Source organism: Electrophorus electricus, chromosome 15 (genome assembly GCF_013358815.1).
Source record: "Electrophorus electricus isolate fEleEle1 chromosome 15, fEleEle1.pri, whole genome shotgun sequence".
Taxonomy (NCBI): Eukaryota; Metazoa; Chordata; class Actinopteri; order Gymnotiformes; family Gymnotidae; genus Electrophorus; species Electrophorus electricus.
Window position 1 is genome coordinate 11,824,217 of NC_049549.1, and position 23,055 is coordinate 11,847,271.

At 43.0% G+C, this 23,055-nt stretch overlaps 2 protein-coding genes and 1 long non-coding RNA gene across 21 annotated transcripts in view; all 3 read right to left on the reverse strand.

Annotated features, from left to right (window-relative positions):
• The window catches only part of LOC113588549 (interleukin-1 receptor accessory protein), an 18,968-nt gene extending 7,055 nt beyond the window's left edge, over positions 1 to 11,913 (reverse strand). For 4 of the 14 annotated variants that reach the window (XM_035534089.1, XM_035534087.1, XM_027027778.2 and 1 more), the window contains exons 1-3: positions 4,039 to 5,457; positions 2,988 to 3,047; positions 230 to 509 (exon numbers count right to left, since the gene is read on the reverse strand). In XM_035534089.1, coding sequence (XP_035389982.1) covers positions 230 to 509; positions 2,988 to 3,047; positions 4,039 to 4,279 — 581 coding nt within the window. In that variant the 5' untranslated portion in view covers positions 4,280 to 5,457. The other 10 variants (XM_035534091.1, XM_035534090.1, XM_035534097.1 and 7 more) reach the window with 10 other exon arrangements.
• Positions 11,914 to 16,817: 4,904 nt separating this feature from the next.
• LOC113588557 lies at positions 16,818 to 17,824 on the reverse strand. Its single transcript, XR_003411861.2, has 2 exons — positions 17,754 to 17,824; positions 16,818 to 17,230 (listed from the first exon to the last, which is right to left on the reverse strand). It is a non-coding gene; the product is annotated as an uncharacterized LOC113588557 (long non-coding RNA).
• Positions 17,825 to 18,969: 1,145 nt separating this feature from the next.
• fgf12b (fibroblast growth factor 12b) overlaps positions 18,970 to 23,055 on the reverse strand; it is a 35,942-nt gene continuing 31,856 nt past the window's right edge. For all 6 annotated transcript variants that reach the window (XM_027027798.2, XM_027027797.2, XM_027027800.2 and 3 more), the window contains 2 exons: positions 21,570 to 21,768; positions 18,970 to 21,023 (listed from right to left, as the gene is read on the reverse strand). In XM_027027798.2, coding sequence (XP_026883599.1) covers positions 20,896 to 21,023; positions 21,570 to 21,768 — 327 coding nt within the window. In that variant the 3' untranslated portion in view covers positions 18,970 to 20,895. The remainder of the gene's footprint in view (positions 21,024 to 21,569; positions 21,769 to 23,055) is intronic.

The window sequence follows — 23,055 nt, forward strand, 5'->3', positions numbered from 1 at the left end:
CGCGAGTTATTGGTTGTGTGAAAGAGTGTGTGAATGTGTAACTGTCTTATTGTATGTGTGTATGTTGAAATATCTGAAGGTGGACCAAATGCCTCACAGAGATCGGAATATCTGACATTGTTAATCATGAACAGTCCCTACAAGGATAGTAAAACGAGACTGTGTGAGCACGTGTGTGTGTGTGTGTGTGTGTGTGTGTATGACTGAAAGTTACTGTGTGTGTGTTTACCGCAGCATGCAAATATACAGGCCGCTATCCTGCAGGGTGGCAGGCTGGATCCAGAGAGCATCGCGGTGTTTGAGCCGAGTACGCATGCGCAGGTCGATGGGCTCCAGCTCGTGTGTGTGTGTGTGTCGGTACCACATCAGCGTGAGGCCTGAGCTCTGGCTCTGGCTGTAGTTATAGAGGGCGGGGTGGAAGAAAAGGGGGCAGGAGAGACACCCCGCCTCCCCCTCATACACACGCACCAGCTCACTCGCCCACACTCCCCAGTCATGGCACTGTGGATCTGCACACACACACACGAAAAACGCAAATGAGTTGTGCTTCACCTGCACACATAAGCTACAGGACCGTAGGTTTGCAAATGTGCACACTCATAGAAATGTAGTGAAAACCCTGGCGTGAAGACAGAGCTAATCCACTATCTGTGACTGGCATATAACGTGAAATGTGTTCAGAATTCTACTGATTCCTGGTGAAATGCCCTGGATGAAGCCAAGAACATCCCTAGATCATTCTGGTCTCCATCGGCATCTCGGCAGGATGAACGTGGCCAGAGCAGCTTTCTCCATTCCAGAGACCCACTCATCCAAAGACCCGCAAAACCTTCCGAAATCGGAGATGGTTCTAATACACAGAGGAGCACTTCTCTTTGCCAAATGATGTCAGCAATCACGTTCATAGGTAAAAAAAAAAACTCCAGATTCACCATAAAGGAAATAGTACCCCCTGCAGGACAGCAGTCAGACATCTTGAGGCCTATATTAACCGTGAAGGCAACTGTAGAAGGGACTTTGTCAAACACTCTGGTATATTCAGCCATACACAGTGGTGGGGAGATCGAGTTTGACATTAGAGTAATAAAGAAATATGGAAATGTTTTTGTAAAAACAAAAAGCATATATATATATATATATATATATATATATATATATATATATATATATATATATATATATATATATATATAAAAAATGTGTGTGTGTGTGCGCCCCTTTTGGGTAACCAAAACTCTAGTATGTATTGTTTGATATGGTTTGCATTTACATTTACAGCATTTAGCAGACGACACTTACAAAATTTACTCATGTTTACTATTGCATTCATCATTGTCTGTTATAGAGCTTATATGTGTTTTGCACTTCTAGGCATGTTGGGATTCAACAGTATGGTATCTTGAACTCTAACCTCTGCACTGGATAGGATACATTCTATGAGTAAATGACAAAGCAATTTTGTAAGTCAGTCTGCTAATTGCCAAAAATGTCAAATGTAAATGTAAATCACTCTCTCAAACTTTAACACATATACATCTCTCTCACTCTTGCTCTGTTGAACATGAAGCTGAGCTTATGAGAGTGTATGTAAGGGCCAAAGTGCACAGAATGATAACTAATAACTAATAATAACCAATAACACATCTGTCTTCCTCTTCCTCAACCTGCACACTCATTTCATACACTCCCACACATGCATATTTCCTCAAATCAATATTCAAATATTCAGTAATTGAGCTATAAAACTTATGATATGTGTTGTAAAAGTTAAAATACTATAACGCCAGAGCCAATTGCAGCCTAAACAACATCATCAGTATCCACTCATTTAAGCCTTTATAGCCCAAACATAGAGAACCAACATTACATGCACACACACACATGCTCGCATGCCTGCACTTCCGCACAGAAAAATGAAAGATAAGGCTTTTGGTTTTGCTTGAATGAGCAACAGTAAAATGATGCATTTCATTAATTACAATTCAGCATCAAGACTGTTACAATTGCTCAATTTTATGTCAGCATTAACTAACACACACACACACACACACACACACAAATTAAAGATAGGTTTTCTTGGTAGAATAAGCAGCAATATAATGCCATTGCTGGCTGTATGCAAACAGCCAATTCTGCATTCCCAACACAGCACTAACTAGCGGGGGTACAATACACACATTTTCTGGCTCAGTACGATTGCCGATTCTAAGAAAAAAACATTCTACTTGCCTTTTGATATTTGCGTAAAAAAAAAAAAAAGATTCTGTAGAACTTTTAAAAATTGTCGATACACTATTTGAGAAATATTTTTTTATCCATTTTTTTTCTGCAAATCTTTTCTGTATTAACATTTTTACAGGGTTTCACACTTGCGCACATGAACCCCCAACGTCCATACAGCTGTGCTGCATCTGGCTACTACTGTCTTAACAGTACGTTCACACAGCAGAGCAGATTCCTCCAAAAATCCACATGTAAACCCGGAGAAATCCGCCTCTAACGTTTCGCCAAGCGGAGAAGCAGCAAAGAAGATTTTATGGGGGCAATTTTAAGGGCCTGCAACTGACAGGGGCCCTCAAAAAGACTGTAATGGTGCGGTGAAGGGCCCAATGTGATATCTTTTCATGGCCCCCCACGATTCATACATCTTTGGGTGCTGTATATTATATATAAAAAATTGTTTTTATTATTGTTGTTATTATTTTCTCCCCCATCACTTGGCACACCCTTTTCTTCTGATCCGCAAGACGTCACTTGTCTCATGAGACGTGACACGTGAAGTGAATCCGGTCTGGCAATTCCACACCAAATAGTACTGGAATATACATGCTGTGTGTGTCTTTGTGTGAGTGTGTGCACAAAGTGTGTTTCTCTGGTGTGTAATTGCTCTGTCACATTCTTACTGGGTGAGGATTAGTCTTCCTATTAAAAACCACACACACACACACACACAATCAACTACCACCAAATGTTACAAATAGCCTTACTGGGTCTGAACAATCCATTTTCTGTACCGCAGCGGGGACCATTTTTAATTATCTCTGTTCCTGTGGGACCAAGCAGCAGAGAAGTACACTCTTACAAGACCTCCTAGCCTTCCGGTTTGCTCGAGACAGTGTGCATGCATGCGTGTGTGTGTGTGTGTGTGTGTGTGCGTGTGTGTGTGGTTGAGGGAGAGGGAGAGAGAGAGTTCTCACTTACTACTCTAACCATTAATCTTCCAGGGCTCACTAATAAATGATTAGAAACTGGACTGGCCTAGGAAAGATCTGGGTTGGGAAACAAAAAACTGGGCCAGAAATCAGAACTGGGCAAAAAAAATCAGAAGACCTGGGCTGGAAAGCAAAGATCTAGGCAAGGTACCTTTTGGCTAAACCAAAGGAACCTGATGGCAAATCTGGATGGCCAGAATGCTGTGCAGTTTGACGAATTCCCTGCTAAACCACCCCTGCTTCAACTCTTCAGTAATTTACCAGGCTGAGTCAGCAGATCCGAGCACATAAATCGCCTCCACCCAGTTTAGACTAAATAAGGTATGAACAAGATAAGAACATCTCCTCATGCACTAGGAACAGTTCAAGCTGGAGATGGGGTCTGTCTGCTGTGCCCCAAAGTCATAAGCCTGCCACTCCACATACTTTAACTTCAGTTGGTCTTAAATTATTTTGAGGCTTCGCTACACTATGAGAACTGGAGTCTAAGAGCACAGGAAAGATTCGAGCGATCCAACTTTCTCTGACAAATGAAAAGATTTAATGAGTGATGTGGTTGCTAAGAAGTACACAGAGGATGTGCCACAAACTCCGTAGGACTGGGTGAGTGAAAAGAGACTCAAGACATATGTGGTTAATGGAATAATATGGTTTGTTATCTATTATTCAAAGCTCACGTGTCACACTGGAGGCACAACAAGCTCTAAGCCAAATCCAACAGATGTGGAATCACGAGGTTGTTACGCCTGCTCGTCAGTTGCCCTCCTCGCCACCAGAGGTCGCCTTCTCCCGAATACAGCCTTCTTTTTCAAGTAGGTAAGCTCACCGATCTGTATGTTCCTTGCAAAGGCTTGTTTGGTCATCGTGAGCAGGTCTATGCGCGGTGGGGTGTTGATCCCGGGGTTCGCCAGGTAAGAACTACTCCATCGTTTCCAGGTAGGTTGCGACTCAAGAGGCACATTTATTGGTTTGCACACAGGAGAAAAAATAGAAAAATTAAAAACATAGTTAAAAAAAAGGCTCTTGGCACATGATAACTGACTTGTTCTAGTCCTCTCAGCTGCCATTTCCTGCCTTAACACCAGTAACAGCTATTGTCTGGGGCCTCTCACCTGCCTTTCTCTCTAGCCTGAATCCACAGCTCTTTTTAAACTTGTAGCCCCACCCCTAATAAGCCTGGTCTAGTCCAGTCTGATGAAGCAAATGGGGTTCATGGAGAACCAACTCCTCATTCTTGACACGTATAATGACGTCATTTAACAATACGCACGCGTTACCGATAAACACATTTTCACTTGTCACTTATTTCACAGTTTCTCTCTTCTCCTTAGGTACCTCAATGTCAGACTATCCCCCCCCAACTGTGGCCCTTCAGGTAGCATTTGTGGAACCTGTGTCTTGTTGAACTCTAACTCTTATTAGTTCACGTATTTAAACCCTGCCTTGTTGTCTGTGTTTTGGCTGGTTATTGTTTATCCTTGCCGTCATGTGTTATTCCATGCCTTTTTTCATTTCCAAGCTTTGTGTTTTGTTTTGTTTAATTTAGTCATGTATTCCCATGCTTTATGTGTTGGTTCTATGACCCTGTACCGTTCAAACGACTGCGACTCTGGATTTGCCCATAATAAATCTTGCCCTTCCCCACACGTCCGTCTGCCTCCTAACCGCTCAACGTAACAGAATAGCCAGCCTTCCAAGGATGCAGTGGCAGAGCGAGACTCTGGCATGTGCTTTTTCCACCGGGACGAAACTCCGGCTGTTTCTAATTTTTAAAGGAAAGAAAAGCCAGAATGGACATATTTCCTAATATGCACTGAAAACTGTAAATGAGAATCAAAAACAAAAAGGATTCAATTTTGATGTTGGCAAACCAAGAGCTGTCCGTAACTCCCTGGGAATATGGTCCAGACCAACAAGCGCCAGCAGCAAGCACTTCTGTCTTATACTCATTAAGAAAGCTTCATGACATCCAGAACTTAGTGTGATTGCAACGAAGCCGCTGGCCCGAGTGCCGATGGGCGTGGAGCAGGACGCACAGACTCCCTCGATAGTGAAAGACGTTTATTAACACAGAACACATATTACGACGGTGGCACTCGCACACAACATTAACTACGGACGTGACTATACATTTTACTGGACATAGGCTACAGCAACATTCAACAGTGGCTACACAAACGTTTAACATACTTCAGCAAACAATGACCAACACACTAGCAGAGGTTTACACAGACAGACAATAGACTCCACGTTAAACCCCGTGCAGATGCGTGCAGTCACGGAGGGCGTGGCTACAAATGAAGGTGAATCCCCCCCCAGCACGCAGCAGGCCATACCACGTGACTCGGGTGTCACGTGGTATGAAAACTGAGGCATATATACACGTGGTGATTGAGGGAAGACGCAACAAGAAGCAGGGAACGCTAACAGTAGTGGCATGGCAGGCCTGGCCGCTTGTGGAGGAAGGAGTGTAAACACGAAGCAAATGGAGACACACTGAGTGAAACAAAACATGAAGCCACAAGGTGAGGGGCACCACGTGGATGGTGGCCTAGTGGTAGGGGCTGTTACAAATACCTACTCTGCACTCAGATTGGCCACTCTACTGAGATTGTTCTGTTTAACAAAGAGATACAACTGCACATCATCTGCATAAAAATGGAAGAAAATATTAAGCCATCTAATTAAAACACCACGACAAAGCATGCAAACCAGGAATAAAATAAGAATGTAATGGAGCAGGGAAAACCAGCCACAGAAGACATCCCATCTCCCATACACACTAAACATTTCCTGTTGGTTAGCCATGATAAAAACCAGCATTCCCTGAATTCCAACCCACTGACTAAGCCTGTTGATCAATGTTTTAATCTGTATTAAAGGCTGTGGTCATATCAAGCAATACCAAAATACAGACCACTAAAGTACACTAGAGTACACTAAAATATCACCTAGAATTCTCACAAGCGTTGTATCTGTGCTACGCCTTTGGTGAAAACCTAACTCATACTTTTCAAAAATGTTCTTTTTAAAAGACACAAGCAAAACTACTTTCTCCAGAATGTGTTAAATAAATGTTTTGCAATAGGTCTAAGACCAGGTTTCTTAAGTACACTGATCACTTTCAAACAATCCAAAACACACCCTGAAGTGAGAGAAAAATTCATAATTGCTTGGAAATGAGGACCAAGCAAATGACAGAATCTAAAACTTTTTAAAGAAAACTGGCAGGGAGCACATCACAGGGACTTGAGGGATGCAAGCAATATACAGTCTCAACTATTTCATCCACAGAGACTGGAGTAAACTGATTCATTATAGCATTATTAAAGCGAGCAGGAACAACCTCAGTGCACGAAAGTTGAAAAGGAATATTAGCTATAATATATATAACAGAAATCGTACCTTCAATAAAAATGTTTTTAAACCGCTCACTCCTATTATTAGAAACTTGAATGTTCAACTTAGCACCTTTTATGAGAGAATAAATAGAGGAAAATAAAACTTCTGGTTATGTTTATTTGCAGTGATTACATCATTAAAATAAGTAGCTATTGAATCCCTAATCCTATTATAAAAAAATCAAATTATTCAATCCTACAAATATGAGCCTGAAGCTGAGACCGTTTCCATTAATGCTGTGCCTATTTTAGATGCATCACTATTTAACCAAGGAGAGTGTCATGCCCCAGCCAATACCCAGCCAGCATTCCCCCACCAATTACACCTCCCTTCATCTACCCTGCTCACAATCACCAGTTTGCTGATTATTAATCGAACTCGTTTCTCATTTCAAACCACCCATTTCAATCCTAAAGGCCCACTACAAGCATTAACGGTCCACGACTCATTTCTGCCAGCAACATAAAAAAAACTGAAAAGATTCAGCAATGTTTAAAAATTCTGAGGTAAACCATTTAACCATTTAACAAGCATTAATCAATGCTAACGTACCAGCAGAGCAATCTTCCATCCCCAAGGGTAATGCACGGGAGATTTTCAGAAGATTATTATAGTTTAAACCTCCGGACCTGAAGAAGGGTTTTGCTGGGGAAAGACAGGGAAGTAGTTCTGGCTGAACAGGACACAGTCAGACATACCAGCCCTTCAGAGACTGCTGCAAGATAAAATGGCCAAACCATGTGAGCGAACGGGTAGAGAGAACATCAGGATTCACCGAAACATTGACGGATGATCAAACAGCCTGATTCAGTCAGAGAAGACAGCCCTCTCTTTTCCCACGGTTTCTCTGGCTCCAGTTTCGCAGGTTTGACTGACGCCCACAGCAGTGAAAATCTGGGGATACCGGCAGCTGTGCAAAAATCTAAGGATACCATCAGCCTTGGAAAACGTGGGAAAATGCCTTTTTGGTGTTTAATCCCATAGAGTGCCATAGGTTAAAGCCATGTAAGCTTGACAAAGCAACTCAAAAAAATAAAAACATAAACACAACAGGCAAGAAGACACCTGAGATGTTTGCACACAACAGTGCCATCTTGCAAGAAATGGTCAGACCTCTGCCAATGTTTCTCTCATAGCGTTAGTTGTAACAGTTACAATGTGTCCGGCTTGGGCGTTAGCCTGGCAAGCTCTCCTTGTAGGTTATTGACATGCTTCACAACTGCGTTATTACAGCCAACAAGAAGGAGATTTGTATTGTTGAGCATAAATCTGGCAAAATATCTATCCAAGTAGGGTGAAAATTAACTCTGTACCTAACAGCTCTGTATAATAATACTGTATATAACAGCTTGCTGCAGATACTTATCTAAACATTTGTGAAAACAGCACTAAATTCATGTGAAAAAGTGTTTTTGCTCAGACCACGCCTCTAATATGACATGGAACCGCAGACTGTCAATGTATGTGAGCTCTGTGAAAAAGCCCAGAACAGCTGCTGAAAAGCAGATGACTTTTGCAGCAAAAATAAATAAATAAATAAATATATGTTTTATTCAAAATAAACGGAAAACAATTGAACTACAAATAGATTTTAAACTACACTGACGGTACATCGTTCAGCACTGATAAGCTTGACGAAGGCAGTTAACATTTTGTGAACCTTTTTCTTTCAGTCCCAGCACTGACTTGTTTTGTCACTGAGCACGCATGCCTGAGGGCTTCACTTCTTAAGAGGAACACGACTTTGAGGGGCAGCGTAAGTGGAAGCAACGCGTGGCCTGCATTCTCCTCAGCAGTACTTTTCAGAACAAAGCTTCGCACATGGGTAGTTGGATGTGGAGGAAAAGTCCCTGCCCTGATGCAACAAAAAAAAAAAAAAAATAATAATATTTTGACCTTTTCGCCGTTTCGCTTCGGTGCGTCACCTGGCTTAGCTCCACTTGCTCCACTTGCGTCAGTATTCCTTCCGGTTGTTTTTTTGGACGTTACTAGTTTTTAGGACTGTGGTGTGATCTATTAATGTTTTGGAACAATGAATCACTTAAAGTGCTAAAACATGATCTCTTGGAATTGGAAATACATATTAATTGACATGGACACCGCAGTTTATTTGTTGAAGCACATCATAATTTGCTGAAGACCTGGGCAAGCAAGCAAGGAATTTTTAAACCTTTCCGAACGAAAGAAAATATGCAACCAGACTCAAGGCATCACCCTCAGCTAATGATTGATAAAGTAATTTCATTTAAAGATCCTGATTGGATCAATAACTGAAATATGATGGGGGTGGGGTTATAGATGGACTTAGGCTGTCCACGTTCGTTCGCAACACGTCGGTCACCTAGTCTGACAAATGGCAGCCGTGCACTCGGCCCTGCCTCTTACCTGACTGGCGCGTGGGCTGCTCCTCGGCGAGGGTGAAACGGGCCATTCGCACCATGCTGAGAAAAAGCAGAGTGGAGATCAGCATCCTGAGGAGGGAGAGAGCAAGACTGTGGGATCTAAGACAGAGACAGCGAAGGCCGGGCAGAGGCGCACAAAGAGGGAGTGATAATTAATCGTTTATTCATTCATTCATTCATTAACTACACAACATCAAACTCTCAACATAAAATCCTATACTATGTAGATGTGAAGGATTTCATCGGGACGGCGTCCAATTGATCGGCATTAGTTGTGCACTGCAGCTCGGAGCGTTTGCTGCGACGGGGATGTTTAATAGAGGCAGCAAAGTCAAATGGGTGTCCCAGGGAATAAGGAAGGAGAGAGAAGGGACAGCCGAGGAAAGAGATGGAGGAGGGGAGACATTATGGAGAGAGGCAGGGTTGGAGAGAGGGATAGATGGTTTGATGAGAGTGGTGGTGGTGTGTGTGTGTGTGTGTGTCACGTGGAGACAGTCAAACTAATGGAGGACCCAATGAATGGGAAAGAGGGATGGGTCCCCTGGGCCTCTCCAACACAATGCATCACTATCACTATCCCCAATGAGCTGACACGGACTCCAGAGACATTGCAACAGCTCGGCCTCTCACCGCGTTCCATACATGTGTGTGTGTGTATATATATATATATATATATATATATATATATATATAAATGAGCATTTCTGGGATTTAAGAGTATATTTTTTGGTAATTAGGCAAAGTAATTAAGCAAAGAAGGGCTTGCCAAGGCTTGGTGCTACCGTGATGGGGTGGCACGACAGCTCTGGTTTAGAATGGGATGCAGACACATGTCTAAGGATGTGGTGGTGGTTGCCTGTTACCCCACTGACACCACTGTATCTTGCGACCAGAGCAACAAATGTCTGCATTTCTCTCTCACACAACAGCATATACATGGACGAAAACACTGCCTCTGAGGTCTAAGTGTCCAGGAAAATCCAAGGAGGTAAAACTGAATTGTGCTCTATAACAGTGTCCTTACTGCACTCACTCACACACACACACACACACACACACAAAAAAACAACCAAAAAACCCCACACAGATCAGATCAAACCTACACTTATGCTTATCTGGGCACCACAAAATTGCCTTTTAATTTAGCTGAGAGGCATTATGATGAAATTAGAATGCGCTGTGCATTCATTAAAGCTAAACCTTCCGATTCACTTCATCGATTACGTTTGAAGCACTAAATTAGTTAAGAGGGGCAACCTGCTTATGCTGAGAGCAGAAAGACAGCTTCCACCTCCTCGTTTAACACAAATCAGATAATACGGCCTCATCAATCGGATAATGTGGTCTGGTCAATGAGATGATACAGTCTGATGAATAAATACACTGCTCGTTCTGACAGGCGGTTACAGTACGCCACACAACACACAAAATATCCAATCTAAAATAAAGCCTACAAAAACACTAAATACTAATCGATGGGTGGCGAATTTACATAAAATAACCACAAACACAACATTATATATACACACACACAACATAAATAGCTACATACCAAACACAAATGATCTGGCATAAAACTTAAAGCTACCAAATACTCATCTTTCCACAGCACTGTCTAGTTAAACACGATGAATCACTAGCCAGAATGACCGCTTTTCTCAGTTAGTAGTGTGTGTGTGTGTGTGTGTGTGTGTGCGCGGTTGCATGTTTACTTACTTCATTCACTCGTTACTCCGAGAGCGACACACGTCGGACGGGTCGGTGCGGCGCGCGGGTACACCCAAACGCCGCAGCACATACAAACTTAGACAGGACCCTCGCGCTCTCAGCCCTCCCCGCCAACCGAGACCGGAGGATGATTGAATATGTGACTTAATACGGCGCCGTAAATCGTTAAGGCAAAACGGCACGCACACGACGCGCGGCACCCTATCAGAGCGCCACGGTCGCGCGGCTGCGGGATGTGCTCGAGAGGCCGACGAGAGCTTGATTTGCATAAAGCTCACCTGTCCCGCTGATGAATTACGGCCGCGCGCCGAGGCGGGCTACTCTGCAGAGATGGGCTTCTGTAAAACCGCAATGCAATTTGCCAGCATATTAGCTGCACGTTTACTTCACTGCAATAAAGTGCTGAGAAGCTTTGTCGACAATTTTTAGAGCCCCCCCCTCCCAAGAACTATTTAGAACAGTTCTGTAACCCCTTCTTAGTAAAGTAGCTCATTAGGACCGATCATTAAAAACACCACAAAATCAAGGTTGGTGTGCGGTAACAGCACAAAGTCGATCCAAAAACAAACACAAGATAAGACAGCAGCTCGGGCGAGACCCAAACACAGCACGCGTCCTTTTCGATTTTAAAGCGGCTATAATAAAGTCACATGTTCATCCGTGTTTCACTTCTTACCCGATAAACTTCACCCAGTTTAACGCACTGAGGGATGGTTCCGTATTTAGCGTTTCGCGAGCGTTCACTGGTTTGCCGGATGCGGACGGAAATAGCAAAGGTTCTCCTCTCATCAGACTCCTCCCTCGGAAAACCCCACACTGGCGTATCCAGCGCATCACAGCCTTTAAACGCGCCCTCGCCATTACGACACATTCGTTAACGGATAACAACGACGTGGGCTTTAGGTCGTTTCGTCTTAACTGCTCAGCAGCCCGCTTGTATAGCATACCTTTGTAAGATAACATAACATAAGATTCTAGTCTACAACACTGCCATTTCAGTAGTTTTTCATTAGGTTACGATAAATTAAAAAGACTTGTGTCGGAGGAGTAGGCTTTCTATTTTTGAGTTGTTAAAAGATCTATTCATTTGACAGACTGGCTATAAAACAAACAAACACGAGTAAATAGGATTGTAACTTTTTTTCTTTTAAAGCTATTTTAGAAAGTAATTGTGAAAATGAGCTCCTCGTCGATTGTCCGTCTAGTCATTTCGACCGGCTCCATCTCTGCTGCCACCTACAGGCTGTTGAATGAAATGTGCTGTATCAGCAGGACGCCTCTGCAGCATGAGCGCCTGCCCTTAAACGATGTGATTTGTGTGCTCGAAAAAGGGGGAAAGAACAGAAAACACACACACAGCTCGCTCCAGAGGAAATAAGGCTTAAATGAAATAAAAGACCTACAGTGTGGCCAGTTCTTAAAGTAATGTTATGAGCAACAGCGATCAATCATACGCCGTGATCTTAGTCTCCTGCCCCACCTAACCTTGCGCATAGCCAACAGCAAAAGAACAGAGGTTTTAAGCCCTGCCGATGGATACCTGTGGGCGGTTGGAACCAGTTTATATAGGGCCAAGATTGTTTATTGGCTTCTGTTTCATGTTGCTTTGTCTTTTATTATTATTATTATTATTATTATTATTATTATGTTTGCATACTCCACAGTATAGCAGATTGTAACGCGTGGTGGCCCGAGTGCCGCACGGCGAGGGGCAGGACGCACAGACTCCAGCGAATGGGACGCACATTTATTGACTTGAACACGGAACGATAACTGCACTCATAAGCATTACGAACATTAACACGAACATGAAACAGTTGACATTAAACAAACACGACCATAGTTAACAATAACGAAACCATGTAACATTTCCAGGGAACATCAATACGTTACATCCACAAGGACGAACACTCTGCACACTTCGTGACGGGTTTAAGTACATACAAACAAACAAGGTGCAGGTGTGCGCAGGTGTGGCCACAAACAGATCCTCCCACTACACGTGGCTGCCCCAACCACGTGACTCGCGGGAGGCCAGCGTTCCGTGACACAGATGCAGTATAGCAAATGGTAAAGTATTTACACTCCACAGTATAACAGATAGTAAAGTATGTATATTCCACAGTACTGTAGCTATTGAGATCATCTGCAGTGATACCCAGATTTGTAGTTGAATTAAAAAAACTTTAGGAATCTCTATTTGAAATGAAATTCTGAGCTATTTGATACTATATTTAGTGAGCACGTTCAGAAGGCTCCGAATGTCTGGTGGTCGGCAGTGTTTGTTGTAAAGGTGTGTTTGTTGAGTGCTTAGCAGGGGGGTAGTAGTAACATATCTGTGTGATATGTGGTGTAAAAGTCTTTGATTTAACACTCTTGCTCTGACACTTGTTTGTTTATTTGAGCGATCATTTCATTAACTACACCTGCTATACAACTACACTGGAATACATTTTACAGTCAACTGTAAACTGTAAACCAGCACTTCTGGCAGCACTGTTCAGATCTTCATCGGCCTGACTGCCAGTGCCCTGTGTGTGCTGTGTCAGCCTTCACTTGCATCTTTCATAAAGCACAAGTATTCGCGTAATGCTTCTAATACATTTATAATGTATGTTTTATTGAAATACTACGCATGAAATCACTTACTAGTACCGTATAAGCTGATATAAAAAAGTAAAAAAAAAAAAAAAAAAACTTAAACATTTTAAGTACACAGAATCGACCAAAAACTAGTCAAAAAAAACCAAACAAACCTGGCAATTAAATGTCTTTCATGTGTTATTAGCTATTGTTTGTTACTCATCTAAAACAAATCAGCAGACGTCATTTGAGCTGTGAATATGGTAATAGCAGTAAAAAAAAAAAAAAAAAAAACCCGCAAAAAGACAGAATTGAATTTACAGTAGCATTTCTCGTCTGTTCTGTTTCCTGTCTTTCTCCATATTTTCTCCACCATGCTCCCTCATTTCTAAGTCACTGTGCCGCAAACATTATACCAAAAGAGAGCAGAAACTGTTACTTTGCTGCTATGTACAGGGTGAAATATTATAGTACTGTAGGTATGCATGTAGATATAAAGCAAGCATGCAGAGAGAGAGAGAGATGCACGTCAGCCGTAATTTATCGTAATGAGATTAAATCTGAGTCAGCAAGTGTGACGTAGGTGTTGAACCAGAGTGAGGAAGTTGGATGAAGAAAATGAAAGATGGAGGGATGTGGCGGGCGAGAGAGAAAATTTAGTGGCTAATCTGTTTCACACACACGCGCCTCTATCAAGCTTACATTTGATATTTAGCTAACTGCTCATGTCAGGTCTTTTTATAGCATATTTGTCAGTGTGGGTACTTGTGTGGTCCACTCCCTCTGTGTCTGTCACGTGTCATGGCAAAAATAACATCCGCATTTTGGAGATGCTGAACTACTTGCGGATAAAATCAATCAGAATTGTTTTACTGATTACAGTCCAAACCAAACATGTAGTCAGAACACAGGCGAGGGTCAAAACCATTATAGAATGACAGACAAACCAGGCAACAAACAAAAGGTAAAATCTGAAAAACAGAGGAAAACAAAACAGCAGGGTCATAAAAAACCTGAGAAAATACAATGGAAAATGCATTGACAAAACAGGCAATACTTTGCAATAAGTAAAACTGGATGAACAGTGTATATAAGTGATGTAGAACTGGAAACAGGTGTAGCAGTTCAGTATTCAGGGGATGGAACATACAGCAGACCAAATACTGAGAAGGTTGGTCCAGCTGGTAGGTTGTTAGAAGTCACCAGGATGTTAGAAGTCGCTGCAGTTCTTTTGGGCTATGGGAGGCTGATAACCTAAAACACACTCAAAAGGTGAAAGTGGCAGAAGTAGTCAAAGAAGTTTCCATGATCTCAGCCCATAGGAGAAAGCAAGACCAGTCAGAAGGGTTATTATAGCAAAATATCCTATCCTTATCCTGAGTTCCCAGTTGACACTCTGTCATTGCCCATTAGACTGAGGGTGATACCCTGACATGAGAGTAATGAACATCCCTTTGTGCTCGAAAATTGAATTGCAGCCCCCTGACAGATAGGATGTCTTTGGGAATCCCAAAAGTCCTGAAACCTGAGAGGGCCTTTGCAGTTTGAAATATAGTGCGCATCGATGAGAGAAATGAATTATGACAGAATCTGTCTATCATGGTGACAATGGCTGTGTAATCTTTAGATCTGGAAAGGTCGTTTACAGAATTCATGGCTATGTGAGACTACGGTACAGGTAAAAGCAGGAGTTTATCCGTGGGCAATATCTTGGGAGTCTTACATTGGGAATTAACAGAATATGGGGAATCAAAGTTGTGCACGTCACTCCTCAATGATTCCCACCAGTGACGGCTGGGTACACGACTTCCCGGTATGACCATGTGTTCCAAAGTCCTCTCAATCTCCTCATAGATCTGCCAGCGGACAGAAAACATGGTCACACTGGGAGGAAGCATCTTTTCAGGTTCCTGACTGGAACAAGACCCCTCACTACCCTGGAACATATGAGATAAAGCATCTGCCTTGGTGTTGCAAGAGCCAGGGTGAAACATAATACTTAACTGAAACCGACAGAACAGGGACCAATGTGCTCTTGGGGGATTCAACAGTTTAATGTTTCAGAGATATTCCAGGTTCCTGTGGTCAATCAGAACCTAAAAGGGATGGTCAGTCCCCTCTAACCAATGCCTCCATTCCTCCAGAACCAATTTTATGGCCAGCAGTTAACGATTTCCTATTCCCTAGATCTGCTTTGCAGGCGTGAGCTTGTGCAAGTAGAAAGCCACAGGGTGCAGCTTACTGGGACTCACAGTTCACTGCATCAGTCTCTAAGGCATCGACCTCAAACACAAAAGGCTTGGATGTGTTATGATGTTTCTAATACAGGAGCAACTTTGGATAAAACACCAATAAAAATGAGTGAATCCTAAAAACCTCTGCAACTCCTTGATTGATGTGGGACTGAGCCAGTTTGCTATTGCCTCCACTTTGTGGACAGCCACAGTAATCACATTAGGACTAATGATGTACCCTAGGAAGGAGACTGACTGAACTCATATTTTTCTCCTTTAACTTACAGATTGTTGGAAAGGAGACGACTCAGTATCTGATGAATGTGTCTTACATGGGTAACAATCAGGTGAGTAGCCTAAATTGTGATCGATGTAGGTTATTGCAAACCTCACGATCATGTCTGTTAGGATATCATTAAGGCTAGGAACGCAGAGGGGGGATTGCTGAGGCCAAGTGGCATAACAGTGTATTCATAGTCCCTCCTAGTGGTAATAAAAAGCACTTTTCCATTCGTCTCACTCTTCGATATGAGCTAAAAATTGTACACACTCCTAAGATCAACCTTAGTGAACCTTAGCATGTGCTGGCTGTTCTTGGGCAACAGGAAGGAGAGGAACAGAATAAGCTTATTTTTTGGCCCCCCAATCTTCTTTTTAACAAAGAAGAAACCAGGGGTTGTGACTGAAATGGAAAATCATAAAACCCTGAGCTAACATTTCCTGGATATAGATCTCCATAGCTCATTCCTCTTCTTGGGCTAGGGGTTCACCCATGAGCTCTACTAGGACAATTATGCAGACATACAGACCGTGGGGAGGGAGCTGGGTGGTGTTGAACCCTGTCTCCAGCTATAGAGCTTTCAATGGTCATTAACCTTACAGCTATGGAGGGTGGCTGTAAACAATGTTGGCAACAGAAAGTGACCAAAATAGCAACTCCTGGTCAGACAAAGACATGAGGGGATTATGTTTTTCTTGCCACGGTAATCCTAAAGTCACCAGCAATTCAAATGAGTCTAGGAGTAAAAATGTGATATACTTTGTGTGTAGACCACTGGCAGCCAGTTTGATGGGTGTGGTCCCATAAGAGATGGAGAGAGTCCCTACAGGTCCCCCATCTAACGATCTTTCAGGAATTTGTGTTTCACCCATCAGTTATGGCGGGAAGAAGTTCCCCTCAGCTCTGGTGTTAATCAGGGCTGAAATAACAAAGGAGGCATTAAGGTAGTTGCGACACAAGTAAGGCCAGACGCTCGCAGATGTAGATAGGTTTATTTTATTCTAGCGTCGTGATAGGTGAATAATCCAGAGTCGAAACCAAGCAAGCCAAGACAGGGATAATCCAAATCATGAGGGTAAACAGTCTGAGTCCAAAAACCAAAGAGCAATAACAAACCAGGCAAACAATACAGAAGGGGTAGGCAAAAATCAGAAGTCCGGAGAGCAAAACACACAGTCGAAACACAGGAAAGCAATTAATGAAATAACGCTCGGTATGTACAGTCAAAACTAGTGGCAATACTTCGCAATGTAAGTGAAGTCCCAACAGGTTTATGGAATGGAACACAGGTGCTGTCAATACCTGTGTGAATGTATGATTGGCTGAGTCCTTGGCCTTGCGACGAACGGCATGTTGGGTGTTGTAGTGAGCTCAGTAGTCGTGACAGTACTACAGGAGACAGACAGCAGAAATGACCTCAATACAACCTCTTTATGGGAACGCTCACCACATTAGCACACACAGTCTGCTCCAGGGGTCGAGGGATCGGCGCCTTCAGTCTTTGTGGGAGAATCGGACAGTCGCATAAGACGAGACCTACACCACCGCAACGCAGAAGAAGACGACCTGGGAGTCTCTCGATGTCTCTCTTCAGGAGGTAAGTGAGGTGAATCACACTGCATGGACTCGGCGCGGCTGTAGTCCTTGTGAGTCTCGCAGGGATCGTGCTTCCTAAAAACCTTTGAACTCGGTGGTAGCTGCCTGATCCTCCTGGGCTTACATTCGCGTAACAGCTGAGCTAAACTAACAGACAAGGCAGTAACCTGGTCCACGGGCAGCTCCTCATCCCTGCATGCTAGTTCCCTGAGTACCATATTCAAACCGTTGCGAAAATGTCACAAGCAATGCCTGTTCGTTCCTCCCCGCATGCTCGCCCCTCACGAAATCCACAAAAAGTCTTCGTATCACTTACCAACTGCCTGTTGTTCAAACCGCTGCTGCGCCAGTGATCTTACAGTTGTAAGTAGGTGTAACAGTTCAGTTCAGGGGACGATGATCTAGAGAGCAGCCCTGATAGGTGGATGATGGTAAGGTGAGCGCCCCTTGATTACTCAGGGGATTCTGGGAACTGAAGTCTTATGCTGCAGAACCAGGCGGCGGCATGACAACTGGAGATGGCGGAGCTGCAGCATTGCTTGGAAATAAAATAGGCTGTTTTAATTCACACACATTTGACCCAAACGCCAGTCTGTTGTGTCGGGGTTGTCCCCATTATCAAGTGTCTAGCTAAGCTAAAATCAGGCTAATGACCTGCCAATCGATAAACACTCAAAGAACAAACGAAATCTGATGTAGCTTAAACAGCAAGTACCACACAGGGAGTCGAGGACATTTGTCCTATGTTGTCTTGGTTTGTATGGTTGGCCTTTGGGCACTAAACTCTGCCACTTTGTGGCGAGATCTGCTGTGCAAAGCACTAGGTGAACTCGATTGGAAGAGATATAATGGAGAATTTGGAGGAAAAAAAACATTGGAATGTCTGCTTTTATATAATTGTATTATATTAATGTAGTGCTTAGGTATGCATGTTATTTATGAAGAAAATAGTTCTGAGTGCTTTTTAGAGGACCTGGAAGTAAATCAGAGAGTCCATCCTGCTGATTACTTGTAGGAAATATACCTGTAATCTAATGAGAGAGAGAGAGGGAGAGAGAGAGAGAGAGAGAGAGAGAGAGAGAGAGAGAGAGAGAAAGAAAGAAAAGTAAGTGTATGAGGTTTAACACAGAAAGTGAGTGTTGGAGGTTTAAAGGAAAGCTTCACTTTATCTGGGAAGCCGGTTCCCATACCAGCATTGCCTATTTCAGGAACCACAAAAAAAATCTGGAAAAAAAAACCTCTTTTCACACAGTTTCAGACCTGCAGAAGATTTTGTGTGTTCAGTCTTTCTGTCATACTGGATTGAGAAGTACATTTCACACACTCACACATAGATGAAAGCCTTTTGTCAGTCCCTTAAGAAATATACATCTTCATTTGTTATGAGAACACAAGCTGAAACACATTTTTACTGGATCCTCCATGGTCCTGCTGTCTTCTCAGGAGGGATTAATGTGTGTGTGTGTGTGTGTGTGTGTGTATGCATGTATATGTGTATAAATGTGGTTGAATCAAAAACTGCCACACCAGGATTTGGTTTCATTGTTTTTAATGCTTAAATCATCTTTTCAACCTGCTTACCTTTTGCAACGTTTTATTCACAACAATTTACAATATGGGTCTTTTGATTCATATTTAAGGTGCAAACATTAACACAAATTAAAATTCCAGCTCAGCAAAAAGATGATTATCTTTAGGCAGTAATCAAAAATGAAAAAGTTCTCTGAAATGCAGGCATACATCTTTAATTACTAGCCAGTGACACCCACACTGCGTACGGGCGACGCTCAGGTTAACCCCTGACCCCAAACGCTGACCTGTGTCGGTGATGCTGGTGCTGCTCTTCAAAATGGAAGACTTCTCACAAACTCCACCCTCATTGGCTAAGGACTGCTGATTGGCACTTTCATTCACGTATCTGATCAATGAAGTGAAAGGCTGAAAAGGGACATGAGCTGGACCTCAGTGGCCAATCTGAACTCATCTTCCTGTCCTACTGCCCTTAATGTATGGCGGGAACAGCGGTTTGGCATGTGCGGTCATTTCTGTGCAAATGAGTGGCGGTGTGTAATGAATAGTAGGGTGAGAAATAATGTGTGAATATAGGTGTGTGTGTGTGTGTGTGTGTGTGTGTGTGTGGACGGAAGGGGGGGGAGGTATAAAGGCCAGTAAATTCACCCAAAGTGAGGGCAGTCTGTGCTTTTGGCAGGATAACACTCCCAACCCTCACAGAGGGCAGGAGTGTTTAAAAGCATTAGAGCCCACACAGAGAGCTCAGACTCAAGAAAGGTCAGCCAGAGATCAGGCACAGAAGGATCGTACGCAGAGAGGCCAGACATAAGGACCAGAAGGAGGGATAAAGATAACGATTTCGGACAGAATGAGATCAGACACATGGGCCAGATACAGCGGGCTCAGATGCAGAGCGATCAGACAAGTATCAGACACGGGGGGGCAAACAGAAGATTGGACACGGAAGACGCTCATGCCAGATTAAAGAGAAGCGGCCAAAGAGTGCGTAACTCGAGTAAAGTGCAGTTTAGGGCCGCAGTGGAATGAGCCTACAAGGTACAGGGGAGGATTTTCAAAAAGCATTAAAACATCTTTAAAAAAAAAACAACCATAATGAATACACGAGGATCCATCAGTTGATAAGTTATTTCTGTTAAAATACAGCTGTTAAAATAACCCCCATCACTGCCCAAGCACCCTGTCAAGTGCTACTCAAGAAAGGTCACGTGATATTTGTAGAAAGCCGTTTGTGGAAATCCGCCCCTACATACGCACACACCATAAGAAGAAATATTTGTGAGAAATGCAAATGTTTGTGTAAATTTCTTGAATATCCCTTTAAGTTTAAACACTTAATGTATGATCATGTTTAAATCTTTAGCTTCATTCCACTAAGATCACAACACAGACCTTCAGCCAATCACAGGGCAGACAATTCACCAGCAATTCAACCTATCAGAGTAGAGAATCCCCTTCCTTGCCCTCCCACCCCCAAATAAATTCAGATCAAAGACTTGAGGAAACAAAGAAGAGGCGATCATTAATAACCATTGGTAATAATGATCAGAGCAACACACAGAAGCGCGTAAAAGTGCTTTTGCATTCACAAATAAACATGAGAATTCCTACATGGCTTAAAGCTTAGACTTCAAAACACACACACACACACACACACACACACACACACTCACACACCATCGTTTCGTCTCCGAGGAGAACGTGGCTCGGACATACACTCGGCAGGCTTTGCATAAAATGTCCTGATTTGATGTACAGTATTTTTATTTTGTTTTCTTTCTAAGATTCACAGGAAAGGATTCAGGTTTGTCCCCCTTTCAGAGGTGTTTTCTTGTCAGTTGGTTTCTCCCTTTGATAATCTTGTGGCTGTTACTCCAGGAGATGTTCCAGGAGGTGCTCTGTGTGTGTGTGAGAGAGACATGGAGCAGCTATGAGCCCTCCTGTTCAGTGGAGTCCTGGTTTATCTCCTCTTCATTCCTGCTGGGAGTCCCTGAGTCTTTCTGGGAGAGCTGTTTCTCCTCGATCTCGTGCATTGAAGGCTCCTTGTACATGCACACTGATGGGGAAGAGGTGGAGACAGCATGTGAGTGTGTGAGCTGAAGCAGAAACTGGAGAAAAGGTGTGTGCCTCTGACACCAGACTGAGTGTCGAGACCCACTCCAGCTCACAGCAAGCCACTTTACACTGTTAACACTTTACACTGTTAACACAAATACACTTCACACTGTTTTACACCTTTTACGCATCAAATTTATCCTTTATCCTTTACACTTTACATTTATTTATGCTTTACACCAAGCAAGCTGCTCCAGAGCAAGAGGGGAGGAAGGTGTGTGTGTGGGGGGGGGGGTTGAAGGTGGGAGAGAGAAACACACTGCTCATTTTGTTCTATGCTGACAACTCCATCTGTGTGTGTTTAACCCTCAGGTATAAAGCATGGGCATGGTCTGGCTTGTGTGCGTAAATGTGTGAGTGTGTATGCATGTGTGAAAGAGGGTGAGAAACAGAGAGAGCAAGTGCGCACGTGTGTGAAAGCGTGTATGTGTGTAAGAGATAGTGTATGGGAGAGATAATGTGCGTGTGTGCGTGTGCGTTTGCTCACCTTCAATAGGTCTGGGTACGAAGTGTGAGCATGGCTTGGTTTTTTTCACCCGGTTGCCCTTCATGATGATGCCCTCCTTGTTGAGGCCGAGAAACCAGGCGCGGCCGCTCTCATGCTGCCTGTACACCGTGGACGAGTAAATCACGTAGTAGTTCTCAAACACACTCTCCTTAAACTTGCACTCTACTGTAAAAACATCCTGCAGAGAGAGAGAGAGAGAGAGAGAGAGAGAGAGAGAGAGAGAGAGAGAGAGAGAGAGAGAGAGAGAGAGAGAGAGAGCGAGCGAGCGAGAGCGAGAGGGGAAATAAGGGCAGACAGAAATGTAGGGATGGAGAGGAGAGACAGACTTCAGTGCTCTGAAGAACTCCACAACAGGATTATGCAGCATAGTGCATTCTTCCACACTGGCTTCCTGTCTGCAGAAATAACCTCCAGTTTGTACATGTTGGCTATATGTGTGCGTGCGTGCGAGTCAGTATTTTGTAGTGGGTTCAGGAAGCGCCCTCATTGTGTAGCCTTGGCGTGTGCCAGGATAAAGGAGCATCACACATACGATGTCACTGCAGCTAAACTATGAGACTCACGTGGAAAACAACGTAGATAGAAAAAGGTCAGTTTGCCAGCACTGATGATGGACGCAAGGCAGGAAGGCATTTAACCAGGCTGCCTAAAATGAGGATGATGAGAACCACCAAGAAGATTCTGTTCAGTTTGAGGATCCAGATGATTCTGTTCAGTTTGAGGATTCACATGATCAATCAAGTTCCGAAGGCTCAGAAGGTGACTTTTTCGGTTGGACCTGTGTTGGTTCCAAAACTGATCCACAAAGAACCATGGAAAACTTACACGGAGAGCTCTAAAAAAAGGACCCTTGATTCAGTGAATGACTTTCCCACTGTTACTCAGATGTTCCTAAAGTACAGCGCTGCATTGCTGTCACTACTGCGAAGTGCCTTAAACAGCCCTGACGGGAACCTTCGTACCCAGTAACACCCGGGTACTGTGCACTTTGACCAAGTGCTCTTGCTATGACACATCAGCCAAATATGCTCCCTTGTCTTAAGAATAGGAGCTGTAGTTGTAATATGAAAATTTTGTCAAAGATGCTGCATTATTTTAAAATTCAGTGAACTTGGCTATGCAGTGTTCTGGTATAACCTTTAACTAATGTTGTCTTAACTTCTATACTTGTTAGCTTTTTTTTTTTTTTAATTTCAATAAAATTTTCTAGATATTACTCCATGCAGTCTTATAAGATATTTGGAATGTCCGATTTCATTTGATTTTGATCATTTTAGATTTAAACAATGGTTTAAGCACAGATTGCAAAACCTTCTGTTATGATCTAATATGAAATTAAAGTCAGCTGGTTTCAATTAAAAAGAGTTCTCTGTTCTTTCATGTTTCTAGTGATATGCAAAAGGTAGTTAACAAATTCAATACCCACAACATTAAAAAAGAAAATGAACAAAGATGATGCAGCACA